This window comes from Myiozetetes cayanensis, unplaced genomic scaffold, assembly GCF_022539395.1.
Source record: "Myiozetetes cayanensis isolate MyiCay16 unplaced genomic scaffold, myiCay2020 scf7, whole genome shotgun sequence".
Taxonomy (NCBI): domain Eukaryota; kingdom Metazoa; phylum Chordata; class Aves; order Passeriformes; family Tyrannidae; genus Myiozetetes; species Myiozetetes cayanensis.
The window spans coordinates 29,040,886-29,060,800 of record NW_026087964.1 but is presented as its reverse complement, the minus strand read 5'-3'; the positions used below and the strand labels follow the sequence as shown (position 1 = coordinate 29,060,800).

The window sequence follows — 19,915 nt, the reverse complement described above, 5'->3', positions numbered from 1 at the left end:
TAAATATAAATATTTTACGTGTAGTTAAGCTCAGAGCTCAGTGATTAACATTGAGGGGTCTGTGTACAATTTATTATATTTATTGTATTTTATGCATGTTAAAGCAATGCTAAATTAATCAGAAAAGGGAAAATGGTTGGAAATTTGCATTGATAGTAGATAAAGTTGGTAGCTTTTTAAACATACCTATTTTTATGTTAGACAATATTACACTTTTAAATGAAAGTCTTTATTTAGAGAGATGATTAGACAACTCTTCTGGAGAAAAGAATGCTACTTTTTTGGTTAAAAACACTGAGTGGTTTCTCAGTACAAAACATATTTTTTGAGCCTGACTGGCGTAGCCTTCCATTTAAGATGCAAGTTGTGTCAAAATGATTGTAATTTGCGCTATGTTCATTTTGCCTTTGCAGATAAAATGATGGGAAGTGCAATTCTTTGGTGGAGCAGCTTATCTGTCAGACTCTTGTTTGTCTGTTGGCTGTGTGCATCAGTTGGAAAGCAATGTCAGATCCGAAATGAAATGGCTGACTGCAGTCACCTAAAGCTGACTCAAATTCCCTCAGATCTTCCAAGCAATATAACGGGTTTGGACATTTCTCATAATCAGCTAAAACATCTGGGTCCTGCGAATCTGACCAAATACAGCCGACTGGTTTACTTGAATGCAGGCTACAACATCATCTCTAAACTGCAACCAGAATTGTGTCAATATGTGCCCCTATTGCAGATTCTGAAGTTAGAACATAATGTATTGAATAAGCTCCCTGACAGAGTCTTTGCTTCCTGCGCCAACCTGACTGAGCTCAAACTAGGATACAACAGACTAAATATAAAAAATGATATTTTCAAACCCCTGGAGGTAAGCTTTAGAAATGCACATTTTGATGTAAATAAAGAATAAATAAGGAAATTACTGTATTTTCCAGTGTGTTTACAGAACAGCTGCCTTTGCATCTGAAAATAACCAAAATATAATCTTCCATAGTTTTTCTAAAGAAGAGACCTAGTGGCTTTTTCTGTTAAAGCACACCGGAGTCTCAGCCATCCTTACGAATCAACGCTCTCTATTCCTTTTTCCCTATTGCATCCCTTTCAGGCACCTCTCCATAAAGGATATGTGCCGAGAGGACAGCAGCAGCAGCTAATGTATTGGGCAAAGTGGATGGTGTGGAATCTGAGTTGCCTGGGGTCTAAAAGTGGTAGCTGGCCTAAGTTCTCAAGGTTGAGGTGTAATTATTCAGACCTTGAAGGCCAGTGTTTAGGTTGAATGTAGTGTCTCTCAGGACTTTATGAACTGACAAAGAGTAAAAAGGGTTTTAATTTACCTTTGTTTTTCCTAGTAGTTTACATGTGGTTAGACGCTATTCTCTGTAGCAGAGGTTGGAGGATCAGCACGGGAGGCAGGAAAGGACTATTCTACTGTCTTTGCACCAGGTAGAGAGAATCATGCAAAAGGAAGAGCCTAAGGACAAAAGAAAGTAGAGACATTATGTGGATACTAATTGTTGTTCAGTGTTCTAATGAGTGTGCATGTTGTTTAGAACAAGTCTGAAGTTTTCTGCTATATACAGTATTCCAGTTCAGTTACATAAAAAGTATTTGTTTGCACTGTAGGACTGCTGACTCTCAACTAAATAAGAGTGCAGCCAGCTTCCATGCTGGGAACAGAACTGAAGTTCTAGCCTTCCTCACTTTGCTGCTGCCCCATTACTGATGAAGGCCAGGCTTGGGGCACCTCTGTGCACATTCTGCAGACTTGCCTTTAGGGGACAGCATATCCTCTGCAGGTGCAGGAGGAATCTGAGCACCTGGGCATGAGCTGAAGTATTGCAAAGTGCACAGTACTGATCTTTTGAGGCTGCTACTGCACTCCTCTTCCCCTTCCTCACATTCATTTATGGGGCTGGACCACAGTGAAGAGAGTGGAATGCAAAGTTTAATACTGAGGTAGTTGTAACTGCAGCCATCTCTAGGCTTTTGCTTTTATCACTTATCTGGAGCAGGAGGGCTTTCAGTGAATTAAGGAATTTTAGCTAAAGTAGTTCTTTGGTTTGCCATAGATACTTCAGCAGATTAAGAACATGAACACTAGGAAAGTTACAGTCGTGAAAGACACAGAAGGCTTCTTCCTGCAGGATCTTGAAAGCTGCTATGTCCCTATTACAAATTTATTTTAGTTGTAGCATTGCAACTAATTCTAATCAGCTTCTGATGAAGTATTTCTAATTTTTTTTTTTTATGGTATACATCTTCTCTCCAGAACTTGAATATTTTGGACCTATCTCATAATTCTTTGAAGTCGGCCAATTTAGGATTGGAGCAACAGTTGAAGAACCTTCATGAGCTCATGTTGGGTAGCAACCAAATCACTGAATTAAAAAAAGATGACTTTGGTTTTCTTAGCAACACCTCATTGAATAGCCTTGATTTGTCATCAAATCCACTGAAAGAGGTAGGAAGCATTTGAACAGAAATTCAATGGGTGTAAGTATAAAATGGAACTATCCTGATTTATTCTTTATGGTTATATGGCATTTATGTTACAATTTTGATCCACTGAGGTCAAAGATAAAACCATTCTGTTGTATAGGGCATTACTCCTGATCTCTAGTAGTGGTACACATAATTATTTTCCTCCCACTGAAATTGGCACAGGCTGGTTCCATGTTGGTCAGAGGTCTCAGGCAAAAGCTGTATCAAGATGCTCTGAGAACCCTTACCTGCTACTTCCCATGCAGATTTTTTTTTGTACATGCCAAAGGTGAACATCTGATATACTTTCTAAGTAGGGAAAAGTTGATATTACGCAAGGCTGGTTACACAATCCAGGTGTTACTTCCTAGTTAATCAAAGAGAACGTTCACTTGTGCCTATGGGCTACCCCAGAGAAATAATCATTGCAGAAAAGTATACTCCTTTTAAAAAACACGTGAGCGTGTTGTCTCTTTCACCTATGTCACTGTGCTCTCTGACCTGCTTCTCAGTGTTGTGATTCATTCAAGAGTGATGGGTGTGGCAGTTCTAAATTAGTTGACCCTCAGCATATGAATACTGAATATGTATTGAATTTCCTTGGTATGTTTGGTTTGGTTTTCTGTTTGTTTTGTTTCCCACTTGATTGATCTTCAAAGAACTTGTACATTGAAATTACAAGAATATTTTAAAGTGGCATAAGCTTGTACCACTGCTAAGAGGTAATCCCAACACCATCTTTTGCTTGGCCACTTCACCCCTCCCTCTTTCTGATACCAGCTTTAATGAGGCTCTGCATTGCATCATTGGGGAAACTCTACAGATTTTTTTTGGCTTGGTTAGCTTGTAGTCACACTACTTCTCTATTTGGTTCACCATGTGACTACAGGTATGGCCATACTGGCACAGGGATACAGCGCATGGATAAGTAGATGGGATTGCTCCTTTCTTGGGCAGTGCTACTGAACACTAATTTCAACTACTCAGATTTTACAGTAATGCTATCTGAAAGCAGCCTTATGCATTTGAATCATTTTGACAAATGGAGTATTTAATCACTCAGCTGGCACCTTAATCAAGATGAGGAGCCAGTGTTATGATAGAACCTTGTGATTCATATTGTGGAAGCAAGTGTGAGCATTACATTTCATAGTAGCTTCTGCTTGCACGGAGAAACTGGGTTTCTTCTTGGCTGTCTGAAGACCTAACCTTTTTACAGTATATCTGGTTTTGCTTTAGGATGTTGGTATCCCTAGCAGATACCAAAAAAGAAAGCTGAAGGAAGATTTTTATCACAATTTTTAGGATACTTCTAGAGAAAGAGTTTCAGTAGTTGGATAGAAAATTGTAATTAACTTGCATCTCACTAAGCAACTTCCTATCTTCTTCTAAAAAATGCTACTTAGATGTATGATAATCATGTTATAAGTTATAGAAGTATTATCACAAGAAGTGTAAACTCCAAGAAGGGTTTGTCTGAACTTGGCTGTGAAACAATCTGAGTGTAGGAATTCTATTTTGCTTGAAAATCTCATTTGAAAACCTTTTCAATATTTGGCTTTATTCATCAGCTGTCTTACATAATCCCCTTGTTTAGGTCAAGACTCTTTTTTTCCTTTTCCTTTCAGTTTCATATGGGATGTTTACAAACAATTGGAAATCTGTTTGGCCTCATACTGAACAATGTTGAACTTGGTGAAAATGGCACAAAGAAACTTTGTACGGAATTATCAAACACAGCGATTCAGAACCTCTCGCTGAGCTATGTGAAACTTTCATACGTTGGGAAGTCAACTTTCCAGGGACTGCAAGGAACAAATCTTACAATTTTAAACCTTTCCCAAAATTCTCTGTCTGTGATAGAAGATGACTCATTTCAGTGGCTTTCAAGTTTACAATACTTAAACCTGAAGCATAATAATATTCATGTATCTTCACGTTCATTTTATGGATTATCCAGTCTTAAACATCTGAATCTCATAAATTCACTTACTGAGAAAATAGAAGATTTTTCCTTTCAGTGGTTATACCACCTGGAGTACCTTATAATGGATAATAACAATTTTCCAGGAATTACTGCTAATATGTTTACAGGTCTGAACAACCTGAAATACCTGAGCCTCTATAACTGCAACATAAACTTACAAAGAATAACTAATAAAACATTTTCATCACTTGGTAATTCCAGTTTGCAGGTTCTCAACCTCACAAAAACCAGAATCTCTACAATAGAAAGTGGGGCATTTTCTTCCTTGGGACACCTGAAAATGCTTGATCTTGGTCTCAATGAAATTAGTCAACAGCTCACAGGTCATGAGTTTAAAGGTCTCTATAATATACAAGATATTTATCTTTCTTATAATAAAAACTTGACTTTGCGAAGTGAATCATTCATTTTTGTCCCAAGCCTTAGAAAACTGATGCTAAGGAAAGTAGGTTGCAGTAATCTGGCACTTTCTCCTTCGCCTTTTCATCCTCTACAAAATCTGACTGTCCTGGACATCAGCAATAACAACATAGCAAACATAAAAGAAGACTTGTTTGATGGACTTGACAAACTTGTCTTACTGGATTTGCAGCACAATAATTTAGCTCGACTTTGGAAATGTGCAAATCCAGGTGGCCCTGTTCTTTTTTTAAAAAATCTTCCCAATTTGCAAATTCTTAATTTAAAATCAAATGGGCTTGATGAAATTCCAGTTCAGGTTTTCAAGGGTCTGTTTCAATTAAAACACTTGGATTTAGGATCGAATAATTTGAATTTGCTTCCAGCAACTCTGTTTGATGACCAAGCCTCTCTGAATTCATTGAACCTTCAGAAAAATCTGATAACCTCAGTTGAAGAAGAAGTATTTGGCCCACCTTTCAAGAGCTTGAGAAAACTAGAGATGGATTCCAACCCTTTTGATTGTACCTGTGAAAGCATTGCTTGGTTTGCTGATTGGCTTAATATGACCCAAGTAGATATACCTGGACTACGGTCTCAATACATTTGCAATACCCCACCTAAATATCACGGTAGTCTGGTTTTGTATTTTGATAGCTCGGCCTGCAAAGACAGTGCTCCATTTAAACTTCTTTTTGTGATCTCTACCACTATTGTGATGCTACTCATTTTTATTGTCCTTACCATCCATTTTGAAGGGTGGAGAATAGCTTTCTACTGGAATATTTTAGTAAATCGAATACTTGGTTTTAAAGAACTTGACAGACAACAGGAAGAGTTTTATTATGATGCCTACGTTATTCATGCAAGAGAGGACAAGAACTGGGTGTCTAAAAATTTCATTTCTCTGGAAAAAAATAACCATTTTGAAATTAGGTTTTGTTTAGAAGAACGGGACTTTGAAGCAGGCATATCTGAATTTGAAGCCACAATTAACAGTATAAAAATGAGCAGGAAGATTATTTTTGTTGTGACTGAACACCTCTTACAGGATCCCTGGTGTAAAAAGTGAGTAGGATATAAAATTTTATCTGTAAGGGAGAAACGTTCTTAAGAGATCTTTTTAACTAGATAATTTTTTATGTGTAATTTAATACAAAATAGCATTTCATTAAAATAAACCACCACATAAAATCTATTTTAATATATTTACTTAATATATTGTAACTTCAGAATAATTCCTAAGTTAGTAAAGTTAATTGCTCTGCATGTACACCAGTGGATATTTGAATATCTCAGTCAGTGTTTTAGGCATTTTGGTTTGTGTGGGGTTTTTTTGTGGGTGTTTTTTTTTTTTTAATTTTTTTTTTTTCAAAAGTCAAGCTGCCATCTGCGCAGATTGCTTTCCTTAAAATTACAGTTTTGAAAAAGTGCAACAATGGATGAGACCACTAGCATCCAAAGATGATTTTTATTTGCCTTTAAATGAGTCTTTTCACCTTCCTTATGCAGTGATCTTGTAAAGAAAGGAAATTTTCTAAATAAGGGTATATCAAGATAGTAGATTTAGGTTATATTTTTAGAGGATAATTTTTTTTTTAGCTAGAAGGCAACTAATTTAAGAAAAGTAATGACCATTCTATATCACAAAATAGACATTAAGACCCCTCTTAAGAACTGTTTGTATTTTTTTTCCCCACATGAAAAAAACCCACTTTTTATTTTTGTCTTGTTTTTGCTTTAGATTCAAGGTGTATCATGCTCTTCAGCAAGCTATTGAGCAAAGTCGGGACTCCATCATCCTGATCTTTCTTCATGATATCCAAGATTTCAAGTTGTATCATGCACTTCACCTGAGAAGAGGAATGTTCAGATCTCGTTGCATCTTGAACTGGCCAGCCCAGAGAGAACGAGTCAGTGCATTTCATCAGCAATTAGTGATGGCACTTAAATCTAGTAGTAAAGTGCACTGATTTTTTTGAAAGTACAGATTTGAATTATGGGGTCATTTTATTGTATATTTTCTATCACTAGAAAACTAACAAGCCTTCATGAACATCTGAAAAGGTTTGTCATGCTGGAAAGATATGTAAGAGTTGCTATGATTTATATTGTCTATGTTCATATTTTTGCTGATATTTTAACTCAGCTGCACTGATGTTAAAATGGATCATGATTGATAGTCATTTCAGTCAGTGTATTAAAAATGAGGTAGAAATTCTGAAATGCAGTGAGAATGACTGATGTTCTAGGAAAAATGCCCATCTGATGTAGGATAGAAGAGACATAAACTCTAAGGGGATATGCAAAAAAGAATGCATTAATGATAAAACCAGCAAATTCTGTGTAGACGGTAGAGTGGACACTACTTCTTGCTTTTGTAACACAAATGGAGATTCAGTGAAACTAAAACTGGAAAGCTTTCCTTCTGTGAAACACAGTAAGTAGCATGGAAAGTTACTTCTGTAGTTCAAATCAAGAAGCAGCAGTTACTAAGTGAGTTTTAAAATTTTTGTTTTAAGAGAAAGTCACTAGGCCCTGTGAACAGGCTATTCAGAACATGCAGTGAAGGATTTGCTTATGCCTTCTGGGTGGGGCTAATACTGGTGACTAAGAAAATTGACTTTCAGGCTGATGACGCAACTGATTTAATCAATTTGGTGTCATGAAAAAATTTTTTTGCTCTTCCCAGCTGGCAGAAGGACATTTGGACTTACAGATGTCACCTTGATTCTTTGGATGCATGTAAACCTGTCTGTGGGCCTGTAAATAGAAACTGAAATCAATGTGAAAGGCAGCCAAGGCACAGCTGCTGCACCTGCATAAAATGAGTAAAGACACAGATATTTGTATAGTATAACTAGAAGACAACTTTGTGGAGAAAGTGGTGCTACTGTAATTTCATTACCAAAATTTTTTTACTGGTGAAACAACTAAAAAACCATAACCCTCCCCCCTCAAAGAAATAGTTTCAATTGGTATCAGAAACATTATTTTTTCTTAACAGTTACAGGTGGAGTGGGAGAAAATGTCAAAAGTAGAGGAATTTCAAATTTTTTGTTCCCTTTTTCTTCATGACTGTACATAGTTTTGCCTCTGATAGCTAAAAAAATTAATTTCTTGTCTATTAATCTAGTTTGCTTTTTTTCCTTAACATACTTTACAGAAACATGGGCTAGTTGGCAGTCACCAGGGCATTAAGGTTCAAACATATGAACTACCAGCTTGATCTGGAGAGAGCTGAGACTGAGCAAAATGTGCTCTGAAAGGATATTTATAATGTTTAAGACTGGTCAAAATGTTATGGTGTGTCTGAGCACAATTTATTGTAAATTAGACACTAGACTGTCATTTGTGTATTTTTGTTAATATTTAATTGTTGCTATAAGAACTTTATAAAACTGTGTCAACTTTTGGTAGGTGTGTGATCCTTCAATAGCTCAGGAATATATTAAAATATTTTTTAAATTTTTCCCCTAGCATATCCCTCATCAATTTCAATACCACCATTACTACAAGAATGTTGTTTTACTGCTTTAGAAAACAGCTTGCAAATAGTTCTGTACTTAACATTTTAAACAGCTTCTCTCCTGATTTGTTTTATGCATAGATGAAAAACACTGGGTTTTAATGGGTTTCTTATGTCCCATGATGATAAAAACCTAACTGAGACAAATAATTAATAAAATAGGTTTTGCATGCACTGGAATAGTGAAGGGGGTGTAGATGTCCTCACTTGCTTACAAGTCCTGAGTGAAGACAAAAAGGCTTTGTTTACAGCTGAAGTGATAGATGATGATTCTGTAATTACAGTAATAGGATTATCCCCTTTGTGATGCTTTCATCTCATCTTTCTGACCTTTTCAGGCAAGTGACAAATTCTTTCTTTATGCTTAGGCCATGAAAATTGAGGAGGCAAGTTGGTAAGGATGGCATGCCAGGTATGCACCATGTCATTTGTTCTTTCTCTTATTTAAAGACTGACATGTGAAAGGGTTCCTATGTTTCCTAAATCTGTACTGACACATAGCAGCAGAATTTCTCTTTCCACATCAATATAAATAGTTTCAAAAATGTTAGCAGTTCACATGATATAAAAATGACATAAAAATGCAGAGAATGCATGGAAAAATACTGAGGTGAAATGTGATACAAGAGGTCAGACTATATGATCAAATGTTTTTTTTCTGACCCTTAAAGCCTGACAAATGACAGCATGTGTAAATTCTATAAAAATTTTTTTACTTACTACAAATGCCCACAAAGTTGGTTTCAGAACATGAAAAAAATAATTATGGATGCTCAGTTTTGTAATATAGCTACAAATACAAACTAAAAGTACTTGCTGCTGAGTGTAACGATAAAAATATGATTATGATTTCTAAATTGTTATTTTAATACGTAGATTCAGTTTAAAGTAATTTCCTGAAGAAAAAGACATTATAAAGGCTCACAATGGGAATTAGACTAATGTTTTAAAAAAAGAAAGCACAAGGGCAATAAGGACAGGGCTGGTGGTTATCAGTTTTACCAGACAAAATTTTCACATAAATTTTCCCTGTTTGTCTGGAAGTTACCTACTCCTGCTCTGGTCCTGTGCGTTTGTTTGACAATATTACTGAGACTACATAAATGGGCTTACCATGGCTAAGAGTTGTAAGTGCTTTCAGGATTCACAGTCTGTATCTGAGCTGTCTAGTTTCTTTGCACTGGGCAGCATCAGACTATATTATGCTGATTTGCTGAGGAGTTGAACGCCAAATACGTGAGAAGTAGTTCCAAACCTGTAATGACAAAGATACTACCTAGGACTAAAGAGAAATCATTTGTATTGAAGGCAGAATATGTAAAGGACTCGAGTAAGGCAGAATGCTCAGCTCTGGAGATTTGGGGTGGAACCTGACTGTTTCTGTGGATCTTGAATGACAGGGAGTCATCGTTTAGGAATGGTGTTCCCCAATTTAGTGTCCCCACTGAAACACTCTAAACTGCTTGCTCCCCACCCTCCTGTGGTGGGCTGGAGAAGAGAATTGGAGGCACAGAAGGTAAAGATCACTGGTTGAGATAAGGACAATTTACTGCAAACAGCAATGAAATAAAAAACTAACAGTAACAGAAACAATATTAATAACAGAGTGTACAAGAGGGATCAATTCACATGCAAGTGCTTACCATGCAGAACACAATGTTACCCATATCAGTTGCTTCACACTACCCAACCAGAAGGGACTCCTTTTCCCCCTGTCCCAACTCCCCTTTGCTCCCTGTACATGACATGAGATAGTATAGAATTATCTCAGGGTCCTAGCCATGCCCTTCCTGACTACTGCAAAAATTACCCCCATCCCTGCCAGAACCAGGACACAGGGAGTAACGAACAAGTTACAATGATATTCATAATAGGATCTATTCCAGGTCTTCATGCAGAGGCTGCAGCTGAGATAAATATACTACACACCAATGACTTCAATTATGCTACTTTCACTGCGGCTCAGTTAGGGCTTTTTGGCATGGTAGGAATAAACACAGATTGTGCTGCTGTTACGTTTATGTGCACCTTTTCCCTGAGGTTTCATCAGAACGTATTTATTCTAGTTTGTAAGAAAAAGGACAAGAATATTCCAATTTCAAATCTCAGTCCTCTGCTTATTGCTCCATGTGCTCTCTCTGTCAGCGTATTGCACTCCTTGATGTGCTAGGAAAACAAGACAGGGATAAAATCGCCCACTTTATACCCTTGGTTTTCATGTACCGGTAGCTGACAACCTTAAATTGATCATTGCCTGATGTGTGATCCTGAGGCTCATACTTATAAAGCAGCTGTGCTAACCTTCAGCCTCTGCTGTTCTTTTGGACACTGCCAAGGGCCGTTCTACGTGTTGTATTCCAAGCTGGCAAAATGTTTTGCCCTATGATACCAACCATTACAGTGTTCCCAAACTGCTGCTGGAGTGGTCACACTTCTCTCCATCTGGGCAAGAATCCAGTGCTGGAAAGCTAGGCCAAAGTTGGAAAGATTTGCCCTGTCCCCACCTGTGTGCCTCCAGCTGCCTGGCTTGTGTCACTGCTGTGGGGATTTTTAGCAAAAGAGAGAAAGGCCATTCATCTGGGCACCCTCTACTGCTCTCCAAACTGCATGGGATGATTGGGACCATCTTTAGAGGCACGTATTGGTCCCCAGTCACTCCCTTCGGTGTCTGCCTGGCACGGTGATACAGGTGTGCTGGGTTGGGTCACTGTGGCTCCCCACTTCTGTTAAACCCTCCCTGCTCACAGATGCGTGAGGTAGGGCCCTGCTGCCCTGGCGCATGGTCTTGGTTTCTGCTCCTTAACATTAGGTGGGATTCTAACCGGAGGGGAAGCCCCTTTGTGTTTCGCCGGCCCGCAGGCCTCAGCAGGTCGCTGCGCTGCGCTCGCAGGTGCGCGGGCCGGCGGGGGCGGCTCTCGGGCGCTCGGCCGGCGCGGTGCTCCCCGCCCGGGGCGGTGCGAGCCCGCCGGGGTTTGTTTCGCCTAGCAACGCCTGCCGGGCCGCAGGCGGCGGCGGCAGCTCCCGCCGGAGGCGGCCCCCCCTGCCGTGCTTGTGGCGCCGGGAAGGGGCTCCCGCCCCCCGCCATGAAGGTGGCGGAGCCGGGTCCGGGCTCCCTCCCGGCCAGGCTGTGCCGCGCCCCGCCTGCCCCCAGCCCGTGCCCCAAGTCCGGCGGGGGCCGCGCCGCGGGCAGGGGCGGCCGCGCCCCGCGCCCGGCTCCAGGCGCGGCGGACAAGGAGCCCGGGGGGCGGGCGGGCGCCAAGGGGCTGCTCATCACCCTGCCCGACATCGGGGAGGAGGCGGCGGCAGAGGGCGAGGAGGCGGCCGGCATCCCGCGGCGCCCCGCGTGAGTGCGCGCCCCCCAAACCTGAGGGGAGCGGGGGAGGTGTGCGCCCCTCGCTCCTGGGGCTTCTCCCCTCCTGGCCTTCTCGACCCATGGGTGCCCTGAGAGGTGCGGCGCGTCTCCCTGGGCAGGGATTTCCTTCCCCAGGGTGTATGCCAGAGGTGGGGAAGCGCACCTGCCTAGGCAGGAGTGATGGTTTGTGCAGGGCTGTAAGAAGGGAAGCGCTGGAGCGGCCCGTGGGAAAGGGATGGGAGTCAGAGCCCGGCCCCGCACGGGCCGAGGAAAACTGCCCCGTCCCGAGGTGAACGACGCCTCGGGGTGCACAGGGAGCGCATCAAAGCAGACATTTCAGTCACTGTCTTGTAAAATTCTACAGTGTCAATAACAGATGTGAAACTTAGTTTGGATGCTTCCGTGTTTACTCTTCAAACTACACCTTGAAAATGTTTAGCTTTTACCTGCAGATAAAAGAAACCTGTTAAGTATGTGTGCTTTAGGATCTGGTAGGTGATATTTTGCTACAGCAAAGGTATAGTGAAGTGGTTTCTTAGCATATTTAAACCAGAATAGCTTGCTAAAGTCAGCAATAGTTCTATTGCTGTATTGATGAATTTTTTGTACTCTTACCAAAAAGCTGAGTGTATGTAATATTATTAGTAGCATATAAACATCTGTAATTGCTGCCACTGTAGTACTAAACTATGCTAATCTTTGATGTTACTATTTTATTAGGCATTGATAGTAATGAATATATTTTTGAGAGTTAAGTTTTTAACTCTTCTGGCCTGAAATCTCTTTAGTACACTGTTACACTTCCAGTTGGAATTTAGAGCCTCTACTTGTAGTTTGGTTTCCATGTAGCATAACATTTAAAGTCAAAGCACAAAACCTCCCTGATGTACTTCTTTTATTTTCCCCTTTTCCGATCAAGAGCATTTTGTTTTGTTCCAGAATAAATTGTAAGCTCTTTCAGGCTTAAACTTTTACTGCATTTGTGTAAAACAGTGGCGTTTTGCTAATGGGCAGGTTAATTTGGTTTGAAGTAAACTGGCAAGAGTTCTGTTTGAAAGATATTTGATGCTTTATATAAACAATATCAGAACAAATCAGTGTCGTGTGCCCATAATTTCCCCCTAGTTGCTTCTTTTTTTAGTACCAAAAATAAAGCCAAGTAAACTGCCGCAGGAGTTGGTATTCCTGGTGAAGTGTCAATGACTTGTATTCTTAAAAAAGGATGAAATTCACTCTTAAAACTAACTGATTGATTGTATTGCAATGAAGAATAAATCCTACTACGTTAAAACTGGTTGTGTGCAGCTAAATGCTTATTTCGACTTGCTATTGAAACATTTCTAACTGATACCACCTAATTATTCCCAGCTGTTATACTTTTGTATGCATGGTGATATTTCAAATATTTTATTCATAGCAGTCAAGGTCATTCTGGTAAGGTATTGTCTGTCTTAAAAAAAAAAACAAAACCAAACCAGAAAGATGTAGAAGAAGGAATAAGATATATCGCTTTGACAAGGAAAGTCTATACCTCCACATTAGCATTTTTTTAATTAGATGGTTCCACTTAAGCTTTTAGAAGAAGCATCTTAATTAAATATTGAAAACTTTAGTATTCTTTGCCTACAGTTGAGATTTGAATTTGTGAGTTACAGAATTCATTATTGATAGATACACATTAGAAGCTTTTGCTTTCCCTCCAAAGAAAGTTCCTCCATAACAAGTTTTATTGCTGTTTTCTTGCTGTTTAAAATGTTTTAGAAGACATCAGTGGCCACTGTACTTTCATTAATAGCAATGTAACTAGAAGTAATTGGTTTATAGATGAAAAGATAAATTTTATGTCTTAGTCTTTTTTTCCTAGGTGCTGACAAGTTGATAGCAAACAAAATACTGTGAGAATGCAAAATAATAAAAATCTGGCACTATCTGCTTCTTAACTTTTCCAGGTATTTTGAATTTTCTGAGCTCCTCAACTACCAACAACTGGTCCTGATACTTTATAGGGCTAACCTACAGCAGCACATTTTATATTTATATAAGATTTTATATTTTCTATTTTTTTACATAGTGATTTCATATCCTTTTAATTAAATTGAAGGAGCAGTAATGAATAAATCTTTTTTTCTTCATAGTGGAGAAAAAAATCTGCTTTTTAAACTCTTATTTTAAAAAAAATGTTCTGCTGTAAAAATGAAATTTCTTTGGAAGATAATAAGATGCTTTATGCTGTACTTAACACAATGTGCTGATGACTCCAAGATACACAGATTGATTTTTAAGAAATACTGTTATTGCTATCCTGACATGTTGCAATAACTAGAGGAGATGAACCCTTATCTGGTCTAAAGTAAATTGGGCAAGGCTTAAGTTCTATTTCTTAGGAGTGGGTAATCTGTTGTAGTAGAAACTGGTCCTACTGCTCCCCATTTTCAGGATAGTTCTAACACAAGGAAAACATGTTTGTGAACTTGGTAAAAGAAGGGAAGCTTTATCTGCAGGGTGCAAATGTCATGGTCTTCTGCCAACTTTTATTCTCAGCAACTCAAGCTTTGGCCTTCAAAATTATGAACTTTGAAAATATGGGTTTATGTAACTTGATGAGCTGCAGAAGAGGGTGGAAACTGATTTGCTGTCTCCTGTTTTAAGCACTAAAAACAATATATCTCTTTCACATATGTAATGCATACTAAGAGCAGAGCAGTGTTACTTAGCTGGTCATTTCTATTTTTGTACTGATCTAAAAGAGTAAATACAGTAATGTGGTGGTTTGCCATGGTCTATTTTTTCATTGCAAAGAAATCTAAAAGAGCTCAGAAGTAAGTTTTAATTATACATGGTACTGCACATTCATCTACCTCTTCTAGATGGATAGACCTAAAACCAACTCCTAACATTTTATAATATTGTATGTTACATGAGGTTTTTGGAAAATCTTATGAATTTTCCAGCAAGTCACAGAGTCATAGAATGGTTTGGGTTGGAAGGGACCTTAAAGATCATGCAGTTCCAATCCCGCTGACATGAGCAGGGACATCTTCCGCTAGACCAGGTTGCTCAAAGTCCTGTCCAACCTGGTCTTGAACACTTCCAGGGATGGGACATTCACAACTTCTCTTGGGCAACCTGTTCCAGTTTCTCACCATCCTCACAGTAAAGAATTTCTTCCCAATATGGAATCTAAACCTACCCTCTTTCAGTTTAAAGCCACTGCCCTTTGTCCTGTCACTACACGTCCTTGTAAAAAGTCCCTCTCTAGCTTTACTGCAGGCCCCCTTTACGTGATAGAAGGCTACTCTGAGGTCTCCACAGAAACTTCTCCAGGTTGAACAGCTCCAGCTCTCTCATCCTATAGGAGAGGTGCTTCACCCTTCTAATCCATTCTCATGAACCTCCTCTGGACCTCCTCCAGCAGGTCCACCTCCTTCTGATGCTGGGGGCCCCAGAGCTAGATGCAGTACTAGCTAATCAGCTGGAGAATAAATGTCAAAAAAATCCTGAACCCTAAAACCAAAGGATCCCATTTTTGCTCTAAGTCCTTTTATTGTTTTCAGATGCTGAAAACTTACTCTTTTCTACATTTAATATTAACCTGTGTTGTTTACAGGAAACTGAGGTGGCATGTTTACAACCAGGCATATTATTTCTGATGCAGTGCTCAGTAAGAGTGGTTAATATGTCAGCCTTGGAAAGAAGAGCAAGGGCTCTTGGCCCATGTTACACTTAACTGTTATTGTGAACACAATCCTGTGAGTTGGGTGACTAGAAATGCATTCTACTTTATATATTTTTAGTCATTTGTTAATGTAGAGTTCAGTGTGCAATTGTTTGTGGGAGTGACACTTTTTAGTTTCGATTTGTCCAATAGTGGCACCAGATCAATTTTTTTCTTCCACAGTATTTCTGGTAATGGAAAAGATTCTTGGATCCTGCAGTAGTTTGGTGGAAGTTTCTGGTCTTTTCAGTGGTGAGATCATTCCTGTCAGCTTGATCAAGATCTAAAGGGATTCGAGTTTTCTCTTCTTGACAAATTACTGAACTTGGGACTGAATGCTGAATGAGTCAGTTTATTCTTGCTGTAGCTGTAATATTGTTGGAAAAGTTTTGAAGTGATGTGAATGTGTACTTGTGCATGTGTGTACACTGTATGGAAAATAAGAATGGGGATTTCTGTGCTGTTTTGGCTCCTTTACTTGAAAACACATCTTCATACTGCGCACAACACACAGACTGTGTGTTGGCACAAGCTATTTTTACCTGATTTTTTACCTTAGAGTTTTCTCTAAAATGGAAGACTTAAGTAACCAATACAGGAAGCTATTGGTAAAAATCTCTGTCTTTTAATTTTTTTCTTTTTTCCTCTTACCCCTGTATTTTTTACAAAAGCATGTTCTAATTAGTTCCTAAAAGCACTGGAAGTATGTGAGGATTAACACATAAAGCTTTTTAGCATTTTTGCGTAATATATATATATAGACACATTTTAGGCTGCAATCAGAGAGTTTGGAATGGTTTTGGTAATTTTTTTTAATTCTATAAACTTTAGGGATAAATCATAAATAGTATGCTTTAAGCAATGGTATGTGTTATGTTGCAATGAGATGGTTTAACAATCTCTAAGAATATTGTTGCAGTGTTTTCTTTGAAATATAAAGCTTCATGGTGAGACAAAACAAAACACAGCATTCAGTTGTATGGTCAGCAAATAACTGTCCATTGATAAATAAAACAGATGCACACATAAAAATGTTTCACAGTTTTAGTCACTTAAAAATAAGGGATTAAATATGTCAAGGTTGAAAAAGTTCTATCTTAAATCATCAGCATGGCTATAATAACTTGTCACTCGCTAAAACATCTGTCAACTTTCCAAGCAGTGCAGAAGTAAAACATTACCTAAGGTGTAGCTGATGAGATGGAGTGCAAGCAAGCTGCGTGCACTGTTTTAGAGAATACGTTTGGAGTATTTACAAATACATATTTACAAAGTATGTCTGATTTGTAACCAAGGGAGACACAGTCCAATAAAAATACTTAATGTGACCAATTGTCCGAAGTCATACTGACTGCCAAATATTTTTAATGGCATAACCATGTTGCAGTTCTTTACAAAGAGCATATTGGGAACTTTTCTACACCAAAATGTAAATCCCTATGGATTGTTTATTATAGGTTATTACATGACATTAAGAATCCCACCCTTTTGTCTTGCTTTCTATTTCACACTGTATTTCTAATGGCTTTCATGATCTCTCCTTTTCATGTTATTCCTTCTCTTCCTCCTGCTCATTGCTTTTAAGAACATTTTCTGAATGCATGAAAGTTTTTGTACCCTTACTCTTCCCTCTCCTGACTAGGTGTGCTGAACTCTTAATAGTCTTCAAAATATATCCTCTATTGGCCAAGTGGACTCTTCTGGATAGATTTGTTAACTGTCTTTCTGTCTACTATCTCAAAAACATCCTCCTATCTCAACCCTCACCAGAGGTTTTAATTAATTGTTCAACCAGTGAGTTTAATTTTGATTTCTTTGTGATCTTTCTATGACCTGAAATTAAAGTGTACATCATAGTGTACATAATTCTTTTTTCTTCCTGTGTGTATGGACACACAGCTCAAATGCTGCTGTACATGTTTATTCAGTTCATAGTTCTAATGTGAGGTGAAAGCTGGCTAGCTGCTAGGTCATGTAGTGGCATTGTGTCGTACAGGCTGCAGCCAGCAAGAAATACAGGATTAGCACAGCAACTTGATGTCTCTTCTTAATTATCAGAAAGTGGCAGTGTGCATGAGGGATTTCTCATGGATGTGCAGCAGGACATCCTAACTGAATTCTGTCCATCATCAGTGTGTAATGCCTCTGCTTGGCTGATAGTCCTCTGTCAGGGTTTTGACTGGGATAGAGTTAATTTTCCTCTTAGTAGCTGGCACAGTGCCATGTTTTAGATTCAGTATGACAGTAATGTTGATAACACAACAATCGTTGATTGTTGATAAGTAGTATTTACCCCAAGTCAAGGATTTTTCAGTGTCCCGTGCTCTGCCAGCAAAGAAGTGCACAAGAAGCTGTGAAGGAGTGTGGCCAGGACATCTGATCTGAATTGGCCAAAGAGGTATTTCATACCGTAGAATGTCATGCTCAGCATATAAATTGGGGATGAGGGTGGTGATGGTGTTGTCTCTGTGGGGCCCATTGCTGCTCAGGAACGGACTGGGAATTGGTCACTGGTGGTGAGTGATTGTATTGTGCAATTGCTTGTTTTATCTTGTGTGGTTTTTTGTTTTGTTTTGGGTTTTGTTTGTTTTTGTTTGGTTTTTGTTGTTATTGTTTTGGTTTTGTGGTTGTGGTGGTTTTTTTGTTTGTTTTTTTGTTTTTGGTTTTTTTTATGAGGGGTTGAGTCTGTGGGATAGGTGAAGGGTTTTTCAGTAGTGCCTTTCTTCCAATCCAACACCATGGAAGTCACATTATAGAAAGGATAGAAGAGAAATTTCAGGTCCTCAAGTCTATTAGGCTGTAGAAGCTTTTAGCAGTATGATGTGACATCTTGACATCTCAAGCTGGGCGTTTGTGGTTTTAGAGGAAGGAGAAGGGTATTTATATACCTGAACATATGCAGACTAAGGTCTCCCTGTGCTTGCATTGCTTCATTCTGTATTGTAGATACTGCAGAGCTGTTGCAACACAACATTTCAGATTAATTTTTTTTTAATTCAGTGTTCAGAGAGGATGAAGTTCTGCATGTATTCTTAATGATTTATTATATGCCAAATTTTCTTCAGTTATATAAACAAAATGTTTTGAAAACAAAAATGTTTTGATCTCTCTGCTGATGAAATTTATTTTAAAAAGATATTAACTGGATTTCCCAATGTACATGACAAGAATATATATTGGGAATGTTGTGGATCACTTCCAAGTGTTTTGTTAGTGTGCTGCTCCCTCCCTCTCTGTTCAGATACTTGATCCTGCAGCAGTAAATGCCTCCTATCAGATCTAAAGAAATAAAACACCTTCTCGAAAACACTAATTAGCATTCTTTATTATTGCAGTTAATTAAGATGATAGCATTTGCCTTACTGTTGATTCATAATTTATATTAAAAAGTCAGATTTACTTCTACAATATCTTGCTTTCAGAATTTGTTACCTAGAACCAAATATTATACTTGCATTTATATTTTTACAGTGAACCAAGTTTAGAAATAGGTTTAAAATGATACATATAATACTCTGCAAGTTCATGCCATCCTAAAGGCTTTATAATTTTAAATGCATTCAAAATTTGCAGAAGAATAAAATTAGTATATACAAATGAGCCTGTCTTTAAAGTTGGAACAGTTTATAGTTACTTTGTTTTGTAAAGGAAGGAACAGACTTTAACACAGGTCATGGTTGTCCTGGTTCTGGCTATTTACTGTGCACCTACAGGAGTTACCACAGCTAAACTATTCCAGGGATGTCTTTTCAAGATATTCCACAGTTGTCTTGACTTTGAGAAAGCTGAGGTGTAGGGACTGTAATCAGGAACAGGCATTGTTGTCATCTACCTTGATTTTCTTTGTATTGCTGTAATAAGTGATTAAAGGCTGAGGCAAAGTGACTTCTTTCAACAGCAGTAAAAGTCACTGAATCTGTCTCATAAAAGGTCTAAACCACTGAAGAATTCAGGTTGCTGTATTAACTACATGTAAGTATGCTCAGCCCTGAGCACTGTTACAATAAATAATAATAATAATGGCCAGTCTTCGCGAGCGAAGATCTGGGGAAGGTCTTTACACCTTCCAGCCTGCGCATTGGATTTTTTAGGTGAGACACAGTGTGCGCAGAACTGAGCCCACCCTTTAATCCTAAGGTTCATCTGCTGGGGCCAAGCGAGCTTGGACGGTGGCAGCGAGGTTAGAGTCTTCAGATATGACCTCCTCTAGGATCTCCAATGTTGTTCAGTACTGTCTGTCATACTTAGCAGTTTGTGGTCACTGAAGTTGTTGGAAGGGGGTAGAAGTGCTCTTAGTATGAGGAAAAAAGATGTGTGTTTTGTCAAGAAATACAGTGAGAGTGTACTATGCTTGACTGCAATCAAGTTGGACAGATGACTACCTCACCTAGAGGGAAAAGGATGTATGTATTTCTTATGTTTTCTGAGGTATTAATATTCAACTACAATGCTATATGC

At 38.7% G+C, this 19,915-nt stretch overlaps 1 protein-coding gene across 1 annotated transcript; it reads left to right on the top strand.

Annotated features, from left to right (window-relative positions):
- Positions 1-409: 409 nt before the first annotated feature.
- TLR3 (toll like receptor 3) lies at positions 410-6,913 on the top strand. The gene is made up of 4 exons (XM_050337927.1): positions 410-862; positions 2,264-2,455; positions 4,104-5,929; positions 6,606-6,913. Exons 1-4 carry the CDS (start codon positions 419-421, stop codon positions 6,832-6,834), a joined length of 2,691 nt encoding a protein of 896 aa, XP_050193884.1. The 5' UTR covers positions 410-418; the 3' UTR covers positions 6,835-6,913.
- The last annotated feature ends 13,002 nt before the right edge of the window (positions 6,914-19,915 follow it).

Bases quoted from the DNA above. Each gene is read 5' to 3' on its own strand.
- TLR3 (XM_050337927.1), top strand. From the start codon at position 419: ATGATGGGAAGTGCAATTCTTTGGTGGAGCAGCTTATCTGTCAGACTC. The intron at 863-2,263 runs GTAAGCTTTAGA...TCTTCTCTCCAG, and splicing joins ATATTTTCAAACCCCTGGAG to AACTTGAATATTTTGGACCT. The intron at 5,930-6,605 runs GTGAGTAGGATA...TTTTTGCTTTAG, and splicing joins CAGGATCCCTGGTGTAAAAA to ATTCAAGGTGTATCATGCTC.